Raw genomic sequence first — 24365 nt, 5'->3', positions numbered from 1 at the left:
GGCCCCGAATCGAGTCCCGAGGGATTCCTCGCCGGGCTGAGTCCCGGAACGAACGACCGGGTTGGAATCCCGGAGGAAGCCCGAGCGGAACGGATCGGCTCGGGAGGGACGAGCAGAACGGAATCCCGATCGAAAGGGGCGATCCGGTTGGAATTCCAAGCGGGAGGGAACCATGGGATCCTCCGGAGGGATTCTCCGGAGCGGGCCCCGGGCGAAGAATCCCGGTCGGGGCCCATAGCGATCCGGATGCCGATCGAATTCCTGCGCGAATTCCTCGGGCCGGTGCCGTCGGCAGACGGCCGGGAGCGGGGCCCGGTGAGGGGAATACCCTCGGGACGGGAGGGGAACCCGGACCGAGGCGCGGCGACGACGACCGGCGGGAAGGGACCGAGTCCCGAAGAGCCCCCACGCGGCCGCCAAGCCAGACGCGCCGACCCGAGAACACGCGCCGACTAAACGCCGCCGATCATCCCGATGCAGTCTCGCGCGCAACACCGAACACGCGACTCGCCGCCGGAGAGAGAGCCCAAGTCGGACCGCGACTCGAGCCGCCGACCGCGGCCGGCGACCTCGCCCGCACAGCCGCGCGCCCAGACGCCCCGGCACCGGCCGGCGGTCCGCGCCCGCAACCCCGCGCAGCGAGGGCGAGGCCGGCACAGCGACCGCAAGAGGTGCGTTCTCCGAGAGGGAAACGACTTTCGGGCATCTCGAGTCGAGGCTGATCCGAGGTTGTTGGCCCGCGCGCGCCGTGGACGGAGGATGCCCGGACCCCGATCGCTCCCCCGGTATTCTCGCGACCGTGGCGAGAATAAGAAAGGGGGGAACCCGAGACTTTTCCGTTTTTCCTTCTCGTTGTCGGATAGCATATAATATATATCATACCATATCGCGACGTGCAGCCGTTTTGCAAAATGCGGGGGAAAGAGAGGGACGGACGGTCGCTTGTTTTCTGGCTCTCCGTGTGGGTGTCCGGGTATCCTATGTTCGCGGTGCCGGCCTACGAGGACGAGGGAGTCGAGAGAGAACCCCGATCGCAAGTTCTCAGATTTCCTGGGGTATTTTGAAACTCGGCGAGCGAGACCGGGACTTTCCAAGGGTAAATTACGGGACCCTGGGCGCGGGAGTTTCGACCTCTTCGTCGGTCGGAATTACGGTTCGTACGTGCTCGGGTCGTGGGAGTGGTGAACGATCGTCCACTCGCTCGAGAGTTACCGGCCGATTTGCACGGTCCCGTGGTGTTTGGGACAAGGTTTCTCGACGGTTCGACTTTGCCGTAAGAAAAACCCGAGCGAAGCCTCGGTCGGGCGATCCGGCCGAACAAACGAAGGCTACTCGCGCCGCTCGGTCCACGGTCGTTAGCGAGGAGGTTTCGCCGAGGAATCCTTCGTTTCGTCCCTCATTAAACCCTCTTGCTCTTTCCCGCTCGGAATGAAGTCGGTATCGAGTTCGAGATGCTAGAACTCGGTTAAAGAACTTGGTTCGGGGGTAAGTTACAAGAATTCGGTCCGTGGACCCGCGGGACTTGGATGGAAAATTTGAAGGAAAACCTCGAATGAAAGGGGCATCTCGTCCCGTTCTTACATATTAACTGCACGCATGATATCATATCCAATACCCTGCTGTACGTAACGTTGCATCTAGTTTCGCGTTACACCCTGGACAATCGCGTTCTACGATTTAATTTAAGGTGCTATAAATGTGGCATCCGGAGAATCAATCAAACGATTCGGACCCAGGTCGCAGAAAGGATTCTTAACGTTTGACCCCTTAGACCCCGCTTTCGTATCACCTTAAGTTCTCCGTCCGAGTTCTAGCAACGTGGACACGAGCTCTTCCCCCGCCCAGGTGCAACTTCTTCCCCCGAGGAGGGGCCCAACGTGGCGCCTGGTTCCCGGCCAGTCGATCATCCATTATCCTTCGGGTTGCCCGAAGTCCCGAAACTCGGCGATCGGTCGTTCGCGAGCGCACGCGCACCTCGATCCCCAATTTCTCCGGCGAGCCCTACCGCAAGCTTAGTCCTACTCGAGCCCAACGCGCGTTCGCAGGTGGCAGCCAAGTTAGCCGAGGGTAACCCTAAGACCCGATCTACCGAATTGCAGGGGCTATCCCGGGCCGGAGATTTCCTACGGAGAGGAAGAGCCGCCTTCGCGAGCGACAGTTGAAAAGCGAGCCAATTTCACGCGTGATCGCTCGCCGCGACACGCAGCACCGATCGGGAAGTCCCCGTGAGTCGACCGCTCTTGGTTTCGGCGCTTCCTGGTCTCTTGAAAACCGCATTGATGGCCCCCTGGAGCCGACCGGAAGGCCCCGCCGAACGAGCCGCCGTTTAAGGGACAGAGAAAAGAAAGAAAGAGAGAGAGAGGACCGCTTCCGGTGAACGACCCTTCCGCGTTCTCCAAAATGGCGCCCTACAGCGTCCTCCTGGTCAGCCTCGTCGCCTGCGTTGCATGTGAGTATCTCTAACTCGAGTAATCCTAAAATTAACAGGTAATGTATTCGGGTAATTGAAAAAAGAACGATAATCGTGCCATTTTGTCTTTGCGTTCCGTAATTGAGTAATTCATCACGGATAAACGATCGTTCGAGAGGTCGAGTCTAGATGTACCAAGAGAGGATAGCCCTGGTCGAAATATCTCGCGGTTGCCTAGAGAAAGTGCGACTCTTTTATTTTCCCCTGTAACACAGAGGACGAGAATAACCCCGGTGTTCGCCAACCTCGGTTGGAAGGAAAGGATGAAGTGCCTTAAACTTGGCCGATCTAGTTCGGCGCGGCTCCCCACGAAAGTGGAGCGCCGGTGAGAGCGCGGTGCTCGCCGAGTGCACGGATAACGTGCGTGCGCCTATCGTGCCATCGGGGCTAATATCCATCAGGGTACTCCAGATCGTGGAAAGCGGGCGTTCCGAGGGAAAATTGGACAAGTTTAGACTGCTCTAGGAGTCTAAGTTTGAATCTCTAGAGTTTTCTCCCGTGCGCTGAGAGGTGAACTCTCTGGACCATTCGGTATGGGTGTAGAAGGGGGTTTAGGAAGTAGCGGAGGCCCAGACTCGAGGTACATCGCAAAGGGAAGAACCTTGTTCGTATCGTTGACAAATGTGGTAGCGAATCGATGGTTGCAGCGACACTGAATTGTTTTTAGAGATTGCCTGGCAACGGGCAAACTCCCAGCAGGGGAAAGCTGCCTTTACGGACACAAAGGGTGTTCAAGTAGTCGGGACGGAAAGTACGATGGTAGGGGACGTGATTGTATAATTTTTAATTAATGGTGGCCCTTAAGAATACCATTAATGTGATGGAGTTGAAAGAACAATTCAATTCGAGGCGGATTTTATGTCGAAATTAATGAACTTAAGGTGCGATGGACGTCGAGAAGGCTTTCCAGCTTTTAAAGAGGCGGTCGTAGTTATGCCGATAGAACGATCGCTTATGATGTACATTTTCGAGATTTCATCGGTTATTTCGTTCCATTTATAATCCTTCAATGAGCGAGATGTTTCCGTTATGCTCTAGCCAGAAAAATAGATGCACTTGGTAAGAATGTATCGCTAATGCTTACGTGTTTTCTTCCTTCGACTTCCGCACTCGGCCATTACCGCCTAATTACGGTAATGGTCACCAATTGGAGTAATACAGACGGGACTAATTGGTTACGGATGATCGACCCTCATTTTTCCCAATCTACCGATTCGATAAGTAATCGCGGATTTTAAACGGATTTAAATCTGTTTACATCCGTTTAACAGAGATTTACCGTAAATACAACGGTTTCATTGATAGCTAATCAGCAGGAATTGCTTCCGCCAAGTCATTCGCGTGCACTCCGATACCTGATTAGTTAAATCAGTCCGAGATAACGCTGAAAAATTGCTTAGTTCCTTTTAAAAGGAGTGACCAGAAATTTGCGATATTTCTCTTTTACAGAGAAAAAATAAAAGAATACTGGGACCATCGCTAGAAATTTGTCATTGACAAAACGTTGCTGCCTCTCTTGAGTACAGTGAGCCCTAAGAATGTCGATCGCGATCCATCGAACGCTGTCACGTGACGTTGCACTTGCACGAGCCCGTGTCAAGTACATTTTCCTTCGTTGTTATGCCGTACGCGAAGTACCCGAGAAAGAAAAAAAAGGTTAACACTGGTATATCCCACGCGAATGTCTCATTACGTGACATAAGAGGTACTAGCGTAAAGTGGAACGGACTAATGTCGTCTGGCACCATTGCCATCCAGTATTCGATCCTATTACCTTATTTATCTATTTATTTTTATTGTAACCTTCTCGCAAATACGAGAAAAAAAAACAATGCCCACTTCGGTCTCTAATTGACATTGAATGCTTCCCTTCGTTCTCACTTTCCCTGATACTGACGCCAGGTAAAAAGCACGTCGTAGGTTTGTTCTCGCAATCGCGTTAATCGTTTCGACGACTCGCGTCAACTTTCGAGAATCCTTTATTCAGAGCCAACTTAATTGGCTGCATTTTTTTTTTTTTTTAATGCACTTCGTGGAGAGGAGTTTTATCACGCGATCAAATTTTGAGAGATTGCAGTACCAGATGATTGATAATTCAAATGATCGCTAAAATTGATGAGTAAATGTGTATAAGTGTATCATAAATGCGTTTTACAAAGTGGGACAGAGTATTCGTGCTTTTTACCAACACCTGATGCACATCCCGGGCGTTTGGAGAATATTATTCAAACGAATGGGAATATAAAATTAAAAAATTTAAAAGGATCAATAATTCAAGTGCTCCCTGATTTGTAGGTTGAAATATATAAATGTATTCTATAGAAATTTGTCATGAAGTTAGCGGAAAAAATGGGAGAGGGTGTACATGCATTTAACCAAAAAGTGATCCAGATTTAAGGTGGTTGAAACGTACCACCTTTATGTAAGCTATTAAACGTTAAAAGGATCAATAATTGAAGTGCTTGCAAAAACATCGATTGAGGTTGATGAATACCTATAAATTTCTCGTAAAAGTCGTCTTAAAAAATGGGAGAGAGTGTACCCGCGTTTTACCAAAAAGTGATACACCTTTAAGGCGGTTGAAGAGCATTGTGAAAAATGTTAGGGTGACCCGGCAACTTTCTCTCCTTTTGCCGGCAAACAATTTCGGACTCGTCCCCGGCAAAATCGTTTCTGCCCAATTTCGTAGGTATTGCTCGTCATTGTCAAAAGCATAAATCCTTCGGGACGGGCGAACGACTGCGTTGCCGGCTGGCCTTAAGGCCACTTTAGCGCGCTACGTGCTCCCGCCTTTATGTCCCCAAAGACCTCCGTAAGGGCTACATGGTCATAGAGGAGTTTACTGAGGTCGAATTCCAAATGAGTTCCAGGTAGACATTCCGCGAGACTATGCGTCATTTTTACGGCGTTTTAGCAATGGGTCCTAGACTGGCATTCCTCGACGCAAACCCGAAAATCCCGGACGAAGGCTGTGAGTCGGTAATTTCGATTCGGCGAGAATTTCAATTCTAACCGCGATACCTTTCACGCTAATCGATCACTCGATCGTTCGATCTATGTGGAGAAAAAGAAATAAAACGCGGGGCCTATTTGAAAAATGGTCACGACTTTACGCAGGGTGATAGTCTAATTGCGAGCGATTAATAAATTGGTCACGCGGGACGGGGAACACGTGCACGGCGCGACGTTATCGAAATTTATGGTTAACTATCATTGGGATTCACTTTCGTGGCCGGTGTCGTTAGAATAACAAGCGGTTTTCGCTAGCCGCGTAGTTTCAGAGCCAGGTGCCGAGTAAAAGGTAAAAGCTTTGAGAAGTGATGCTGATCTCACGCGATCGTAATTAGAGCGAATCAGAGTACGCGATAGAAATGCGGCGCATCGTGTAGAAATGCGAGTGCGATTTGTAAACGTTACGCGCTGGGAAAGGTATCGGTACGTAGACGGTCTTGCAATTAACTAATTGTAGGACATTCGCGACGTAGAGACTCCTTCGCCGCCCGAACGTCACCTTTCAATCAGGATTTTTATTCTAATTTATCCAATCGAGGTATCTTCGTGTAAAATATCACTTATAAAGTATTTCGAGTAGACTTCAATAATTCGGGTTGAATTTAAATGCTCTAAAAGTATCGAATAGAAAAAATATATCTCCCTTAATGTTGCGTACATACATCATGACACATTAGATTCAACCTCATACGTTCAATAATCGGATTTATTAAATTCTTAGGATTTTTGCCCCAATGCCGGAAACAACTTTCCTTCACGTCTCTTTATCGGTTTCCTACGGTCGTAGCAATTTATTTTAAAGAGAACATTGCGATTCTCGAAGAGCGTCACTTGGTTCACCACTTTTAACCAGTCGATTTGGTTCGCAGATTTTAACCAGTCGACTTGGTTAACAAATTTCAACCAGTTAACTTCGCATATAAATCTCGACAAGAGAATTTCACCAAGTCAATTTCAGAAAAAAATCGTATAACCCTTAAAAGCGGTTTCGCTTAGGTTCAAATTCACTCAAAATCAGCCGTACAAAATTAAGTTGGCATACGGTCGTCGCGTAATCGTCGTGTTCGCGAATTTAATTGCAAATCGCAAGGTCCCAGATTTACGCCCTGAGGACAGCAACGATTGCTCACGTTGACGACGCGACGGAACACTTCAAGTATTTCGGGTAGATTTCAATAATTCGGGTGGAATTGAAATGCCCGAAAAGCATCGAATAAAAATATATAGAGGGAAATAAAAATATATAGAGAGAAATATATATCGGGGCCCTGGTTCCTACTTCTGCAATTTGGATTGAACGTTTGGCGGTCAAATTGCGTAATGGCTGCATCGCGGACCGTTATGGCCGAAAGTGTCGGGGAATTGAATGGTCCGCGATGAAACGAATCGGCCTTCGGCTCGACCTCTGCGTGCAATATCGTACACGTCATCGGCAGGTGTATGTACAAATGAAGACGTTATCCTCGTACAATACGCCCCCGCGGACTCGACGATGCGGTTTCGCAGCGGAGAACCGCATCTTTATGCCGATTAAGTCGGACAAACGGAACCGAGGTGCTTCTCAAAATGGATTTTCAGGCGAATAGCGGATGCAAATTACCCCTGGGTTAGATAATCCGCTTTAAAATCGTTATTCTGGTATCTCGCCTAATGATAAGACTAACGCATTGCTTCCTGGCTGATCGTAACGATCGTTGTTCCGGATACGGATTGCCCGACGTGATTATTACCACGTTCCCCAAGAAGACCCGTACACGAGGAAAAGGGTTCCACACCTTCGAAATTGGACTCAATGATTCAGTAAAGTATTGACACTTTACTCAAGAAAAATATTCCACACCACTCGGAATGACTAGTTGCAGTCTATTTCTTTTTGAGATTTAGAAAACTGGTTAAGTCGTGATTTTGCATCTTGTAAACGAGCGAATAGGTGGATCGCGTCGTTTGTTGACGTTGACACCAGGTATAAATCGTTAAACAATATCCGAGCCACTTAACGAACGCTGCCCGTTCCTTTTTTTTACATAAACTTTCCGTAAAGCTGATTTTTCTTTATGACTTCTCGGAACGTGATCTTTGCACGGAGAAAAGAGGATAATTATGCATATCTCGCTGGAAAACATAGAAACCGAAGGACGCAGAATATTTCCGAGATCGAGGACTTCGTTGCGTAGTAGCTTCTGCCGGATCAGTTGAAAAGTTTGCTCGCTTTTCTCTCTCTTTCACAATTTTCGGATTTTCGAGGAATCTTTGAACTTACGATTCCGTGTTAGATCTCATTGTGTATGATAAAACGATACCCAGCTCGACACCCAAGTCGAAATTTAAATCCCACTTAGAACGTTTAATTGCAAGCCTTTTAAATGGGTTTTAAGATGTGTGCCCGTAATTCAGGAATCTAAATAAAATAAACTAAAAAATGAATTTATCCTAAATATGTGTTACATACATTCAACCTACAATAATGTGAAGTTAACAAAAAACAACTTGAACCATTTTCATGACTACGGACACATAAAATAAGGATAACTTTTGTACAGTCGAGGTCCTGTCTTAAACCTTAAAAGCGGCAGATATTTTCGAGTTTAATAAGTACAACGATAAAAAACATCCTTAGGTTTTGCAGGGTAGAAATAGGGTTAAAACGTCGACTCTGGTAGTTTCCAAACTTCTCAATTTTGTCATCTCGCATCGTCATGTCGAGTCATGATCAAAAACCTCATCAGTTCTCGCGAGCCTCCGCTAACGAGTTCCCACTCGTCGTCATCTTTTAGTTTGTTTGCTCTGGCACCAGCTCAGAGGCTGCTCCATTGTAAATTACGTCAGCCGAGGAATCCAAATGAAATAAAATGTTATTCATAGATTTCGGCACATTCCCGATTCTTTGTCGGTCCTTTTTTCGCGGTTTCTTGGCACATTGGCACGCTGCCTGCCCGAGAACTGGTTTCTCGACGAGGGTGTTTAAACCCGATGCATCTCTCGCTTCGACTGGATGCACCCCGGTTTGCAAATCAGTCGAATCTCCATTATCTCTCGTCTCTCGTGATATGGGACCGACTCGTTTTTCAGAATCTGGTAGAACTTGGGTTATTACCTAAGGGGACTAATCAACGCATACCACGTTGGAAACATAGGACTCTTCTTATTGGTTTGTTTATTTAACAGGAGATAATTATATATATAATCGTATATCGCTGTATATAATATCCTACATGCTAGCTTTGTCCAGTACCTGCTCCAAGTGACCCTAGTAGCATAGAATAATTTCTAAATTTTTGTTCGTAATCTTTGCTAAATATCTCAAGCGACAGATTTTTATAAGATTTCTTGTAGATTTCATTCGAAGATATTTGAAATATCTCTTGAAAATCTCAATGACATATTTAGTTTCAATAATTTATAAACATATAGAGAAATTATATTTTTTAACTTATTAACATAATAAAAATACATTTTTTACTTCACGACTATTATCGGACACTTGGTATCAAAAAACACGAGAAATTTTTCTAATATTTCCGCTATTTCATTATGGGAGCAAAACGGGTGATTTTGATTTTAAATATTTTTAAAACGTTTATAATGTATTCGGCAGATAGTATTTAAAAAATACTTGTATTAAAATGAAACGAAATGTTTTGTAGATCTGGTAGAAAAATATCATGAAAACACATGGAGCTAATATTATATAAATATTATAGAGATAATATTCTAAAGTAAACGTTTGGCAAATATTTCAAATGTCTGGTAAATATTTACAAAATATATGATATTCGTTAAATATATATAAAATATAGGACCAATATTTTGTGCTACTAGGGGAGGTTTACATAACATTACCCCTGCGTTATTCTGCGTCATTTCGAGAATAATCAGGAATAGCGCCAGGCAAAGTACACTTAGAGCTTGCGCTAGACAAAACTAGCATCTAGGGTACTACATATATCTTTATAAATTGTTATAAAATTATATATGTATAATTACCTTTTTTAAATAACGAAATAAATGAGTTCTTATATGAGCGCCAAACGCGTCTAGTATTTGGATGGGTGACCACCAGGGAACGTTGCGCAATGTTGAAAAATGAACACATACACGTAAAACAACGTAGTTAGCCTAAATAGAGTCGACCGAAAAGATTCTAGAGCCAAAACGGCAACAACGACAACCTAAGTGGACTCGCGTGGAATCCGGAGACCTCATCCAGAAAGTGGCCAGCATCCGGCTAAATTCCTCGATCCTGAGTGAGCAAGGTCCGGATGCCTACGGCGCCTTTCGAGCAGAAGGCTGACGCGTAACGCGTTCCCAGGAACCAAGAACAATTTCTCGCGGTAATGACGGGCCGAAGCTCGCAGTTAATACGAAGGCTCGCCTCCGTATCTTCCGCGGATTCTTCCGAAAATACTCCGGCAGAACGATCGATCGGCCGATCAATTAATGAATTAATCGGCGCGCGGTCAAACGAAAGGGAAGTAAAACGACTCCCGAGTTCCGGGGTCTATTAATATGGTGATGGATCGCCGGCATTCGTAACCTCCGATGGTAGTCACCGACTACCTCAGGTTTACCGCGATCCTTGCAATTATGATCGCATTTGTCACGCCCGTGCGTGGATAATGCAAAAATGACGGAGAATCGAATGCCTCGTAACCGACGGCACTTTTATCCTTTTCGCGCGTCCAGGGTTAAGCCGGGTGCACATCCGAGCTCGAATGCGGACGAGGCAAAAGCGAAATCGAGAATACGTACAAGGGTGGATGTATGTACCTTTACGAAGAGAAACGGATAGAACGTAAAGTGAGATTTCACACGAGGGACCGAAGCTCGAGACGTAAGAAGAGGGGATCCCAGCGGCCATCTTACGTTGCTACGTCCGCGCGATCTTGTACATAGGTTAAAAATATCTGTTTAAAATATAGTACACGTGTATATATACATTTACATTCGAGCGTTCGAAGTATTGAATACTTTTACAAGACCGATGTTCCTGGAAATTCAATATACATTTTTCCGATTTTCATCTCGAGAGCCGTAGTTCCTGACTTTAGTATGCATTCGTATGAGAAAGTATTCAGAATATCGAAACATTTTTTAATGTGTACCAAGACGAAGCCAAGTGTATGTACCAGGGTAAAGGGACAATCGAAACATTTTAAATAGTGTGTATCAAAAGGATAGAGAATGAACATAGAAAAGTGAACCCACAATCGAAGTAGGTAAACTGTCTCGAATTATTCGGCACTTGACTCGAGGCATGACGAATGACATCCATCAAGATGCCCTTTGACAAGATGTTCTTTGTCTCGGATGATTTCGTTCGGAAACCAAAAACAGCTACTAATGAGGCGCGTGTTCCACCTCGCTTTGTATGCATCCGTCCTCATATTTGTACGCGGCTTAACCTCCTCGAGGAGTCGCTTTCGGTATTCGCTCTTTTCGAGGCGGATTATCGGATAAATTATGCGGTGATTAACTGCTGAGATAACTCGCTAAGGCAGTTATTGATACGTCCTAAGGTCTTGCCGTGAGTTCCGCGATTAAGCTTAATCGCGCCAAAGTCACGGTCTTACCACAGTTCAAGTAAACCGCTCTCGGGAGGATATTGCAATCGGGTTCCGGTGATTTATTGTGAAGCTAGATTTATTTTTCTCCCCGGCTTCGCGTTTCGCGCTGGTTTATGGAGATGAGGTTACAAGCACTCGCGATTTAGAATTTATTTCCGCGGTCAAATCAATCACGCGCCGCCCGGGATGGGAGTAAATTTATCGTTAAGCTTTTCAAGGTGCGCAAATTAGTCTCCGGGAGGAAGGATTTAATTCCGCATGCCCGTTTATACGCATATTCGCGAGATGCTTTGGTCACAATCGCTCTTTTCGAGTTAATCGCCGCGAGCACGGTGTCACGGTCGGTAACTTGCACGCGATAACGAATTCACACGTGCAGATACCTCGGTACGACGTTTTAAGGATTATAAAATACGAGGCGAGGCTGTAAATAAGCCGCGGATTTCGACGCAAAACGAAGACCTCGGCCGATTATTTACGAACGAGCCCGCTCCGTCCTGCACGGTATTTCCGAGCGAACTGACTCGAAAGTGGGAGTACATCACTCACAAATTTTCATTTCTTTTTTTTTTTTAATACACGAGATTTATTGCAAAACTTTGCAAAAGGTGTAAATTTTATTTTGACGTAACGGCTTCCTGGTGGCTCTTGTATTTTCCTTTTCGTGGATAATCCAACTGTGGGTGGAAGGCTATGAGCTTTCCTTATCCTTTGCTCGGTCCGTCGTTCTTTTTCCTTGTTTGGGAGCCCTCTTCCTGGTCGGCGTCTTCTTCAGTCCGTTACCCGGGTGAAATACCATAATTGGAGAATTAGTCACGACCCGGATGCTGGGACCAAGCGAATGCCCGAAAATACGCTCCGCTAATTTACCGTGGAATTCCTCGGCGGTCCTGTTAATGAAAGTGCGATAAACTCGGATAAACCCCGGTCGGACTGAAAAAGGAAAGTCGGAAGATCCACGATGACTACGCTTCTCGTATCGAACCCTGTCACAGAATCGAATTAAGCAGTCGAATGATTACAGAGAGGAAAACGTAGACCGTTGACGTAGACATCGCCCTCGTGTACCTTGTTAAAAAAGATCATGAAATTCGTCCTCTTTTAGTGCATAAGCTTGCAGGAAAATTATAAATTTAAGAGAGGGTTATCTAAAAAAACATACTCAGATAAGCCCGGGATCAATGTCAAATTTGTTTGCCTGCAGAAAAAATGTTTAAAGTCAAGTATTGTTAAACACGATTTTATAACATATGTTATACATTTATTATACGTAGGTAATAAGTTTTATTTGAAAATATGGTAACAAATTAGTATACCATGTCTGAATGAAACTTCCAACAAAAGTGTTATAAAATTATAATATTCTTTTTGTTAACAGTGTATCGTTTACGACGATCATCGCTGTTGCGCGTTTATGTCCCCTTAGGGTATGAACGAACGAGCGTTTTGTGAATGGCGGTAGTCTTTTCCTGTAATTATCCTTAATTTTCAGAGCAGCGGATCAAACGATCGGTAAGCTATGCCCGACCAACCGGATCTGTTCGATCCGAACCTCGGAAAAATTGTAAAAAGACTCGGCATCCACCGTGTCAATGCTGAGGCAAAATGATAAATGCTCCATGGGCACGAAGGAGCAATTTAAGAATAGCCTTTAATTTCAAGAGCAAACGATTTGCCCGATCCATCCGCTCTTCGGGGATAATCGTAAAATCGCTTGGCATCGGATATCACAATGCAAAGGCAAAACGCGAGATGCCTTTCGGGCGTATAATAAAAGGGGCGATTTCAGACTGGAAATTGGTGCCCCTTTTCGCGAGATGAGCTTCAATTTCTGGAATAACTGATCAAAGATTCGCTCGATTTGTTCGATTCACTTGGTTCGCCCTTAGGAAGAATCGTAAAAGTGCTTGCCATCGGGCATATCAATGCAGAAACGAAACTCAAAGTGCCCGGTAGGCACTTGAATGAAGATTTTAAGACCAGCAATCGGCAATACTCCCTCGGGATAGTCATTAACCCTTTCGGTGATAAGTCCCTTCCACGTATTCTTTCTAGTATGTTAAATATCGGACGCATATACGCGTCCATACCCTGAGAAGAAATAATTACGTAACAGACGTCAAACCCGAAAAGGGACACGTTATACAACAAAGCGAAAGAATATCTTTGTAAATCGTAACTTCACAAACTGTAGTTGCACGTCATATCCTTTTTAGGAAATTCTGCGTATTTTACGGCTCGTGTGGTAACGTTTAGTACCGTTTTTTCTCCGTGTATATCTAAAAGGGTCAATTTTGAGAGCAGGAGACCATCGATCCGAACCATTTGTTCGATCCTCTCGATTCGATCGTCATGTCGGAAGATTGAAAAAAACCTCAATATCGGGCATTTCGGTGCGAAGGCGAAACTCGAAGTGCTCGATGGCTGCATCAATGGCGACTTCGGAACGCGATGGATGACCTTTGGCCCGGGGCGATGGTTAATTTCGAGAGCAGCGGACCAGTCGATCGGATCGATTTATCGAATCCTCCCGATCGGTCGGATCGGTCTGATCGGCACGTCGGAAGGGTCGTAAAAACGCTCGGCATCGGGCATGTCAATGCAAAGGCGAAACGACCTTCCAGTGTCAGCGACCACGAGTGCGTCTTGAGGACAGCGCTTTGCGACACAGTCGGCGAACGTTACGAGACAATACCGAGGATTCTACTCGTACTATCCCATTCTACCCGTACGGGCGCAGATGTAGAAAGCACACAGGCGTCTGCACATGGTGACAGACGCGCATCGCAAGGCGATTGCGTACGTGACAGCCGAAGCTTCCTGTCCGATGTCCCACATAATTTGACGCGGACGTTTCTTCTTCTCTTCTCTGTCGAAGGGAATCGCGCCTCGAAGTGCTCGCCGAACAGTCGGTTATTAAATTCGGTGCACCATTTCGTCGGTAGACTGTTACTTGCAGTACTGGTTGACCCTTTGCGAAGTAAGTAACTCGATGCCGAGCACTCTGTGAAGTTGGGTCGCTGCAACGATAGTCATCGAAATGGCCAGATCACATTCTCGGGTAGATCCGTCGGGCCGTGTCAGGATACCGATTGATTATTTAAAATCGAGATGTTGGAATTATCTGTATGTAGGTTTAGCGTTTTAGCTGAGGGTCCAAAGAGTAAAATAGAAACCCACTATAGACACGTACGAGGGCGTCGGGGTATAATTTTCGTTGAACACCTGTGAGGATTCGTTCGTAGAGAGTCGAGGACCTTGAAAATGGGTACATTAATGAAGAACGAGATAATTAGTTCTACCTCGAATAGGGTAGCTCGAACCTTTTAACGAATCTGCTCACGATGCCGGGAGGTACGACGTCCCATTTATGTCTTGACGTAAGATTAGTCAATGACGAGCGATGACTGGATAGCTACCACTCGAAATCCTTAATAAGTCGCTTCGTTTCCGGTTGCTTTCGTTGGTGATGCAGGTTCCTGGTGCAGTCTTCGTGTGCACTATTTTATATTATTAGGAATTATCGGCATTAATCATGAGAAAGTTTAGATTTTTATACACTTTAGTCCAAATTTTATATGTAATAAACTGTCTGCGGCTGCCCAGGTGCGAGGGTACCTTTTGCCCCCCGCCAGGGACGCCCTGGTTTTGGCGCAAGACTTGTGGATGATGAATGATGACTAAATAGCTGCCATTCGAAATCCTTAATAAGTGGCTTCGTTTCCGGTTGCTTTCGGTGGTGGTGTAGCTTCCTCCCTAGTAGCATAGAATAATTTCTAAATATTTGTTCGTAATGTTTCCTAAATATCTCGAGCGACAGATTTTTTAAGATTTCTTGTAGATTTCATTCGAAGATATCTGAAATATATGTTGGAAGTCTCAATGACATATTTAGTTTCAATAATTTATAAACATATAGAAATTATATTTTTTTAACTTATGAACATATAATAAAAATACATTTCTTTTACTTCACGACTAATATCGGACACTTCATTTGGTATAAAAAAACATACGTCATTTTTCTAATATTTTCGTTCCGCTACTTCATTATGGGAGCAAATCGTATGATTTTGATTTTAAATATTTTTAAAACGTTTATAATGTATTCGGCAGATAATATTTAAAAAATACTTGTATTAATATGAAACGATGTGTTTTGTATATTTGGTAGAAAAATATTATGAAAATATGTGGAGTTAATATTATATAAATATTATAGGGATAATATTCTAAAGTAAACGTTTTGCAAATATTTCAAATGCCTGGTAAATATTTACAAAATGTACGATATTCGTTAAATATATAGAAAATATAGGACAAATATTTTGTGCTACTAGGGCTGGGACAGTATTCTACATACTTAAGGATCACCAGAATTAATGATAAGGAATCGGTAGGGCATGCGAAAATAAATTCTACCGTGAGCAGATGCGAGGGGTAGGGTTTGCGTAGCTCGAACCTTCTAACGAATCTACTCACGATGCAGGGAGGTGCGACGCTCCATTTACGTCGTGACGCAGGCCTTATGAAAGAAGAGCGATGACGAGACTGGTGTCACTGGAAATACTTAATAAGTCATAGCTAACGGAAATGAACGATGACGCCGATGACCGTTATCTCAGACTCTAAGAAATGTATTATTCACGGTCTAATATCTTTAGTCCGGTTCGGAGACATTGAATTTTCCCAGATCTGTGTATACTGGGAGACATCAATGCCCTCCCATCCTGCATAGGCGATGCCGTATCTGCAGAGGAGGCATTCATGTCCGCCGTTGTACGTAGTAAAAACGAACGTCCAAAGACGTTGTCGGGGTCAAAGATGTCCCAGGAACGGATGGGATGCATAATGCAGGTTTTCGCGATAAGAAACGTCGCTACGAGTGTTTCCTGTTTTCCAGGTCTTCCAGCGATCGAGGAATCCACTGACACCGCGGTCAGCCAGAGCATCGAGAATGCCTCTACGGCATCCACTGTGCTCGACATCGTGGACCACTCCACTATTGATATGGTATCAACCACCAAAGCACCCTCGACGTCCGTTGTCTTTGTGAACGTGCCTGCACACACGGAAACCGAGCTGGGATCGTCCGTTCTTCTGGCTTGCAGAACCGCCAGCCCCGTTGCAGAGTGTCAATGGTCCTGGCAACCTCTTCCTCCGACTCATCTCCCGTTGCCGGATATCAGCGAGGATCCATCCTTGACAGCTCGTTAGTTGACTCAGTATCAGCGATATTATCGAATGAATCTAAAGTCTGGATATTTGAATTATCGTAAATCCACCTTGCGATTCGGTCTCTTGCAGTGACGGCGGAATTTTTCAACACCTCCGCGTCTCGTGCTCCTACTACCCAGCCGCTACCTGTAAGACTATTCCCAGCTTTCGGAAATAACAGCAACGACTGTTCCGTGCGATTTTCCAGCACGAAGCACGAGCAGACCGGGTATTGGACCTGCGCGGCTAGAACTTCTATCAACGAACCCTTCACGAGTACGGAACCTGCGAAATTAAGCATCATCAATGACAATAAAGGTGAGTTGATGTTAGATTTATTTCTTATTTATTAGGATCGAGGTGGACTATGTTGTTTGCCCCTGGTCTACGGTCAAAATTCAACGTAAATTATTACAGCTAAATGACTAAGTATTTTCATTTTAATGTACACATTTCTAATTCCTTGTACGTTATGCGAGAGAATGATTGGACGACTCTCTTTTTTCCTATATCGTACTTGTATATTTCCTAGGAATTAATAGGTAGAAAAGTTTAAGGAAGTACGTATTTACACGGAACTAGTATATATAATTGAATTTAAGAATATGCACACGTTGATTTATAAAAATACGTCTCGTAACCGATTGACGATGTTGCTCAGAATTGCCAATTACCTTCGAAAAGTCGGAGTCCACGGTAGAGGCGCCAGCGGGGTCCTCGACACAGATAATGTGTCGGACGAATGATCCCGTTCAAGAATGTCAGTGGTCTTGGCGTCAGTTGAACCAGTCTCAACCGTGGAATCTCGAGGTGAAGAAATTCGCTGCCTTTGGCAACGATAGCACCGACTGCAGTATCAAATTTAAGAACGTCCTTCCGGAGCAAGAGGGTTTCTGGACGTGCGGAGCGAGGATCAATCCCAACTCCTCTTTCGTCCACTCCAGCCCCATTAAATTTCTTATATCTGAAGGTACACCAACTGAATATTTATCACAACGTTACAACTACAGTTCGGGCGTATATTTCTAAATACCTTATCGATTGACCCCCATTTTATCACCTGGTCGCGGTGGAAAGTCCGGATCTTTATTTTAACGTTACAACTGCAGTCACCGGGTCCATTGCTAAATACTGCATAAAATAAAACGGTGGAAACTATTGACCTCCTTTTTCGTCCTTTCGCAGTCGAATTTGTGCAATTATCACGAGGTATCCAGATAGCTGCCGGGGAGACGGTGTTCCTGAGATGCCTGTCCAATAAGCCGGTCGTCCAGTGCGAGTGGTCCTGGAGGCCAACGAATTCCAGCAAGGAGTCGACGGTAGTTAAAAAATTCGAGCCAAGCGAGGATGCCGACCACGACTGCTCGGTCAGATTCAAAAACATTCTTTACGAAGAGGAGGGTCTCTGGACCTGCGGAGTGCGCCTGACCCCAGGAGGAATACTTCACGAGGCACCCCCTGCGACCGTCACCCTTTTACCCTCCGGTAATTAAATTTCTATTACAAAAACACATCTTACCCAATATAATGTAAAATTAAAGACAACCGTTTATTCCATTCTAGCCAAAACCAATTTCGTGGAGGTCCCGGAGGACACTTCGGTTCCGCTCGGTACCGAGGCTCTCCTGAAGTGTGTAACTTCCGGCCGCGTGGACAAGTGCTCCTGGACGTGGAGGCCTCTGACCGGAAGTAACGCCGAGGTGATCGTCCGAGAGTTCCCCAGCGGCGGGGACCTTGGTAGGGATTGCAGCCTGAAGCTCCCTCGAGTCTTCGCCGAGGAACAAGGTCATTGGGGATGTCAAGTGTCCATAACGTCTCTGAACACGATACTGTCTTCGCCGATAGCCAAAGTCACCGTCTTCGAGGAAGGTAAGCTCGTAATTACTCTGTGGCCTGAAACATTTCCGCTATCGCTGTCTTATAAACACACGTTAAACCGATGAACGAACCTTCCAGATGAGGTGAAGTTCTCCGAGCTCTCGCAGGACATACAGATATCCTCCGGTGGCAGCGTCCTCCTGCGATGCGTCACCTCTTCGGCCGTCGAGCAATGCAGGTGGTCCTTGACACCCGTCAACTCCAACACCACGGTCGTGGTGAAACAGTTCCCAGCAGCTGGTACCGAGGCTAGAGACTGCAGTGTACGTCTTAGCCATGCCTTGGCCGAGCAGGAAGGTCTTTGGACCTGCGGTGCTCGACTTCGAAGTCGGCAGAACTACACGGACGCCCCACCTGCGAAGCTCAGCCTGCTGCAACCAGGTATCATTGAGTCCTGAGAAACCGGCTCGTCTACGGACGAGTCTGCTTAGCCTTATCGTTGTTTAAAGTCGTCGGTGTTGGTGGTGGGCTGCCTCATCGGGGTCGTACCTTGAAGACGGTCTCGACCAGGGCGAGGACTTCCTAAACGGGGATCGTGGGAAGGTCGTTCCGTGTCCGTTGTGCAGACTTGTCGGACACTGCCATGGGGATGATGAGACTTTGGAAAAGAAAAGGAAAAGCTTCGTTGGCACTGTGGGAAACTGCGGAGTGCAGCAATGACGTGATTCTGGGAGTGGTTTTGGAAATTGCACGCGGTCGAGGCTCGAAAAGTCTTGTTGATGATAAAAGGGAAAGGTTGTGGTATTTCCTTTTTCAGTCAGGACAAAATGCATACTTCGTTTGATGCCATAGAGATGTTTTAACGAATAAGCTTGATTACGCGTTAACTAATGATATCAAGTACTGTCAGGTACCGGTTAGGCCCAGGACGATATTTAATCAAAGTTTTTCATGACTGGTTTAATTAGCAGCGAGCATGAAAGTATGAAAAATGACGAAAACCTTCTTAATTTGAAGTTTTGATTGACTTAGTAAACTTGCCTCGTCGATGAAATGGAACTGCTTGACAGTAGCAACTGCTTGCTGAACTTTGCCAGACATTGTTCCAAGATTACTTGATAACGGAGGTTCCCAGATCATTGCCATAAGCTATCGTGTTTCCCACATGCTATGCCATTGCAGCTAAACTTTAGAGGAAAAATGGCACCCAGGAACCCTCGTGGGCTTCTAGATGCCATTTACATAGGCTGTACTATAATAAAGTTTGTCCCTATTATCTTATTTATCACTTTCCATTCGTCACTCTATTTATGCTCTGCCTTAAGGACGATCATCTTCCCTCATGTCATCTATCTTTCAGCGCAAAACGAAATGGTCTTCATTAATTTTATTATCGAGTTTAATTAATTTGACATACCAAGTGAGATGATTAAAAGAAGTTTCGTGAAGGTAGCAGTTATAACCGCTGAGATTAAAGATAATGAAACTCATAGCTATACGTACGATCGACAATGGGTATCTAATTCGCGTTATAATACATTCTCCAGCTCAATTGTACCCTCCCTTATTTATATGTTCTACGGTAGTTACGTCGAATCATGATTTTGTACTTAAAGTAGTCATCTTTCGCACGGAACATTATTTTGTGCGATATTTATTTTTACACGTCGATTCCAGTAAAGTAATCGTAGACCGGAAACGAAGGTTTTCCTCGTCGAACAAGACTCTTGCCCGAATGCTTCTCGAAATTAGGCGATTCTTATTATCGACTTCACAGAACATGATTATTACGCAGAAGTGTGACTTCGTCCTCGACGTCAGTATTTGGGTGAGCATTTGCTTCGAAACAAGTATTAACATTATCGCTAGGCGTTTAATTTTGTGATACCAGCGTAGTGGTATAACTCGTGCTACGAATGCGTCCCTTAAATTATAGATTTTAACATTAGATAGTCAATTAATAGTTTTAAGTTTCTAATTTCCTACAGTAAAAAGAAAAAAAAAGGAGGGTGTAAACGGAGACTCCGAGTGTAATAATGGCACTTCTGTATTCGATTCAAGAGAACTCTGTAATTATAAGCTCTCAATGTCTCTTTCTGCTGTGAAAGAAGGAAATGCATATTTTTTTTCTTTTTTTTTAATAGAAGTTTTTATTCAAGCATAGAAGGAACACGCGTTGTTTCGAGTATTATTCTCTTTTTTTTTTCTCATTAATTCAATGCTCAAGATGTAACGAGGTAACAGTGCAGGGTTAACCGCACTCCATGATGTAGTAATCGTCGATTAGCGACAATTAATCGAGACTTATGGTATCGTTAATTATTAGGCGCGAGTTCGGTTTGTCGCTGTCACCAGGTAGAATCCAGGGATCACCTCATTCTTCTGGATTATCACTCGAGTAGGACATGTTCTATGGAACAAGTACAAGTTAAGACTATTATGAATATTTGTAACAACTGTCTCGACCGGGACGCGATGCACCACTCGTTAATGCATGCCGTTTAGAGTGTGGAAGCCGAACTCGTCTTTTGTAAAAAAAAAAAAAAAGAGGAAGAAGAAACTATTTCCGAATAAAGGAAAATGCGAAAACTATGTCCTCCTATTTCGTCACTTCTTTCACCTGTGCACTGTGCTCCCAACATTTTGCTTCTTCCGGGAGTCACTGCAAATGATGCCTTACAAAAGCAAAAAGGGGCCTTTTTAAGGAAACGTAACGTTAAGCCACTCCTACGTAAACATGGAAACATCATATCGAGTGTATTTGTTCAATTTGTAAATGGTTGTACGTAAAGATTCACTACGCACCAACGTGTCCACCCTTGGCCGTATCTTTTCACCACTGTACTCCTGCCCTCTGTCTACATATTTTATAAAAGCACTCTCAGCGACTTGTCGAGATTTATTTTCGTGTGTAATTTATAATGTCGACCTACATCATGTTACATACGCTTGTACAAATTACGGCCTGAGGACTTTACAAGCACTTTTGCTTAGGAATTTGTGGAAGGTCATCATCAGCACTTTTGTGGCCGTGCAGTTCTAACTCTTGATCACCTATGATGGTAATCTTATGTTTTAAAATGACGATTAAAAATCATTAATTCGGGGAAAAGTAATAACGGGCAAGTTATTCCTGTTAGTACTTTTGCTCTTATGGTTATTGATCTCGTGATCTTGGGTTGGGGAACCGCTACACACCTGTACACTGCACAAGCATCATGATTGGGTACCAGTTTCTGTTTGCTTGTTCGATATCCGTATGGAGACGATGTCATCACATCGCTTGGGCCAACTGGAAATGTAGGTAGCACCTGTGATCACGTAGGAGCCAGGTGGACAGCAAAGCTAATTATAGGAAATTGAAATTTTTAGAACCCGCAACAGTCACGCTCTGGGCTATACCCCATCAAAAAGTTACTTTGGCCTGCAGGGTAGGTCATCTGACACCGGAAGTGCAATGTGAATGGCTGCATCCGCCAAATCTCCAAGTGCGGCAAAGCACCTCAAAAAAGTCGAGGTAATTACAGAGAAACCGGTAGTTTTAAATCACTAATTATTTATAACAATCAATAGGTTCAGTGAATACCAGTTAACGATTCAGCTGCAGATATAGTATGTAACAATTATCACTTATTGAACAATTTTACGCATATTGTTGAGTTCGTCAACAGTACGCGTATGCGATGAGTTTAAATGTTTTATATACGTAAAAGGTAAACTTTTTATGGATACATTGTTCTGATTACGAGTATGGTGTGTTTTAGGCACGTTGTGCAAATGAACTATTCTACCGGAATATGTACGTTGCAATTTAAACCCGAAAGTACGGATCTGGGCCACTGGAGCTGCAAATTCACTATCCCTGATGAAAATGGAGAGATTGAATTAGGTAGTTCCTCCATCGTTTTGCTGAATAGTTTAGGGGGTAAGTAATGATAAGTATATGGAGGTATTTTTTAAATAATTTGTAAAATGTGCAAAACACGTATACATTCCAATATACATATTTCACTAAGAAAGTAATAAGTTAGTTTCTTTGAAACTATTTAAAATATGATGGCGAATTTTGAATTTCGGATAATATAATTAACAATAGACTTTTTGTCCGCAGATGAAAAGTTAGGATGGATAGTAGGCGCTTTAACAGCTGTCATTTTACTTCTCATGATCATTGTCGTCGTCTTAGTTGTATGTAAAGCTCGTTTATTTGCCCGAAAAGCTCCTGCTGTCATGAAACCTGTAAGTGAAACTCCAAAACGAAAACGAAACGAACGATTCTGCAACGATCGATACACCGAGCCACCATCCAAGATTCAATTCTGCTTTAACGAGCAAGATTCCGATCAAAATATTTCCACTATAAGTAGCGTAATCCCAAACAGAAGTCCACATTTGTATGAACGAGTAGAATTAAGGAATAATCGTCATGCATCCAAAGTGATGCATGAAAATTATAAAAGATAAATTACAGTAACATAAGTGCAGAAATATATGGTTTAAAATAACAGTATTGTGAATGTATTGGCATAAGATCCGATTAAACCATCGATTGGGTATATGCTAGAGTGTGAGTAAACAACCAATGTTCGAAGATGTGGTCTCTGACCTCTGTTAGTTGAACAGTACACGAGAAGATTGAATTAAAAAATAAATTCCTTTCCAGCTGAACATTTATTTGCCAACCAGAGCTCTCAGGCTTGTGATTAAATCGCATTTTGACGAGTACTGTACATATTTCATAATATTATGGTAATGTTCATTACATGGCTAAACATGACCATGCGTAGATTCTATTTCTTCTAATGTATCGGTACAACCTTATGCTCTAGCTGATGCCAATGCTTCAAGATCCTTAACGCATTGATTAAGTGCAGCCTTCTCCTGATCCGGGGTAATGGATTTTATGACACTCGAGATGATCCAGTTAGCCATGTGCCTTTGAGCTATCCTCCGTTCAACGGACTGAAGTTGAACTTGGTAATCTAAACGCTTCTTTACCTAATTAGCAAAAAAAATTATCCTTGAATTTATTTGCATTTGATAAATTTAAATGCTGTAATTATTTTACTTTTACAATTATCCATAACTCATACCTCTTCATAAACCTTAGCAAGACGCTCTCTATATATTGCTTCTAACTGCAATTTTATATTTAGTTTTTTTGCCTCTAGAAGCAACAATTGACCTTCTGCTTTCCATTGTTCACTTTTTTCAGATTCAATGCTGTCTTCAAGAAATTTAATGTTATTAGTTTTAGCTGATTCCCATTGAGCTTCATAGTCATCAACATTTTTGTCCAAATATTTCGCTATCGTGTCGCCAAATTTCTGGTATACATAAATCCCAATCGTAAGCATAGAAAGTCCAGCATAGAATTCATGTTCAATTACATAGAATTCCTTTGAAACTAGATATGTTGATACTCCGATTGCAAACATGTAAGGTCCTGAAATATAATTATGTTATGCAAATCTGTTAACTGGGGCTTTAAGCCACAAACGCATTCTTTAATGACAAGTTATTTCATAATGCTTGGTTAATACGCTAAAAGTTAAGATTTTTTAAATCATACTTGCAATCAATAGATTTGCAAGTTTGAATACAGTGACAATTTTTATATTACCTGAAACTCCAGTTTTAGGATAAAAGAACGTGAACCATTCATCTGGAATAAAGCCATAACGAACTGGTGAGGGATCTATTAGACGTACTGGACGATTACTTGCAGTGGTTGACAGAGCTTGTGCTCCACGAGCCGCTACAGACAGTGCTTGAACTATAAAACATGTATCTCATTAAATATGTTGCATTGTCCATAACTTTCTAAGGAAAGTAACAAGGAATTATACTAAATTTAAACCTTCCCACCTTGTGCTATGAACCAAGTAATCTTTTTGGCAATCATCTAGTACTACCGTCATATAACAGACATATCATGTAACACATGCAAATGTTATTTGGACCTCTTAAAATTATAACATTAAAATAATGATTGAAATAGTCTTAGAGGGAGCAAAATATTCCGAAAATTCTGTAAAATACATTACATAATGGCATACAGGTGCTCTTGAAAATTGGGTAAGGTATTGAAGCATAAAACGAAGAGAACTTTTAACTAGGTTAGAAATTAACGGCTAAACTCGCATTCGAGGAAAACCGTTAATGTGAGGATATTCGTTCCAAATGTCAATTACCATTACGAAGTGCTAATCTTGACAACATTTTCACGGCACCTCGGTCACTCGGTCGTCCGCAAGGAATGTGTCCGACCCGCAATGGTACCA

General features: G+C 43.7%; 2 protein-coding genes across 4 annotated transcripts; one reads left to right on the top strand and one right to left on the bottom strand.

Moving 5' to 3' along the window:
* The first annotated feature begins 497 nt into the window (after positions 1-497).
* Positions 498-22588, top strand: LOC105702990. The gene is made up of 11 exons (XM_012431018.2): positions 498-671; positions 2100-2449; positions 15950-16258; positions 16354-16581; positions 16925-17233; positions 17449-17748; positions 17827-18132; positions 18220-18522; positions 21454-21598; positions 21846-22006; positions 22193-22588. The coding sequence occupies exons 2-11, from the start codon at positions 2401-2403 to the stop codon at positions 22543-22545; spliced, it is 2463 nt and encodes an 820-aa protein (XP_012286441.1). The 5' UTR covers positions 498-671; positions 2100-2400; the 3' UTR covers positions 22546-22588.
* Positions 22589-22733: 145 nt separating this feature from the next.
* LOC105702991 (ATP synthase subunit b, mitochondrial) lies at positions 22734-24365 on the bottom strand. 3 transcript variants are annotated; one of them, XM_012431021.2, is made up of 4 exons: positions 24276-24365; positions 23705-23857; positions 23175-23527; positions 22734-23079 (listed from the first exon to the last, which is right to left on the bottom strand). In XM_012431021.2, the coding sequence occupies exons 1-4, from the start codon at positions 24301-24303 to the stop codon at positions 22900-22902; spliced, it is 714 nt and encodes a 237-aa protein (XP_012286444.1). In that variant the 5' UTR covers positions 24304-24365; the 3' UTR covers positions 22734-22899. The 3 variants fall into 3 exon arrangements, with proteins under 3 accessions (XP_012286444.1, XP_012286445.1, XP_012286443.1); XM_012431022.2 differs by lacking the exon at positions 24276-24365 and adding an exon at positions 24129-24250; XM_012431020.1 differs by lacking the exon at positions 24276-24365 and adding an exon at positions 23950-24001.

Source organism: Orussus abietinus, unplaced genomic scaffold, assembly GCF_000612105.2.
Source record: "Orussus abietinus isolate OABI.00-Male unplaced genomic scaffold, Oabi_2.0 scaffold141, whole genome shotgun sequence".
Lineage (NCBI taxonomy): Eukaryota > Metazoa > Arthropoda > Insecta > Hymenoptera > Orussidae > Orussus > Orussus abietinus.
This window is presented reverse-complemented; position numbering and strand designations above follow the sequence as displayed.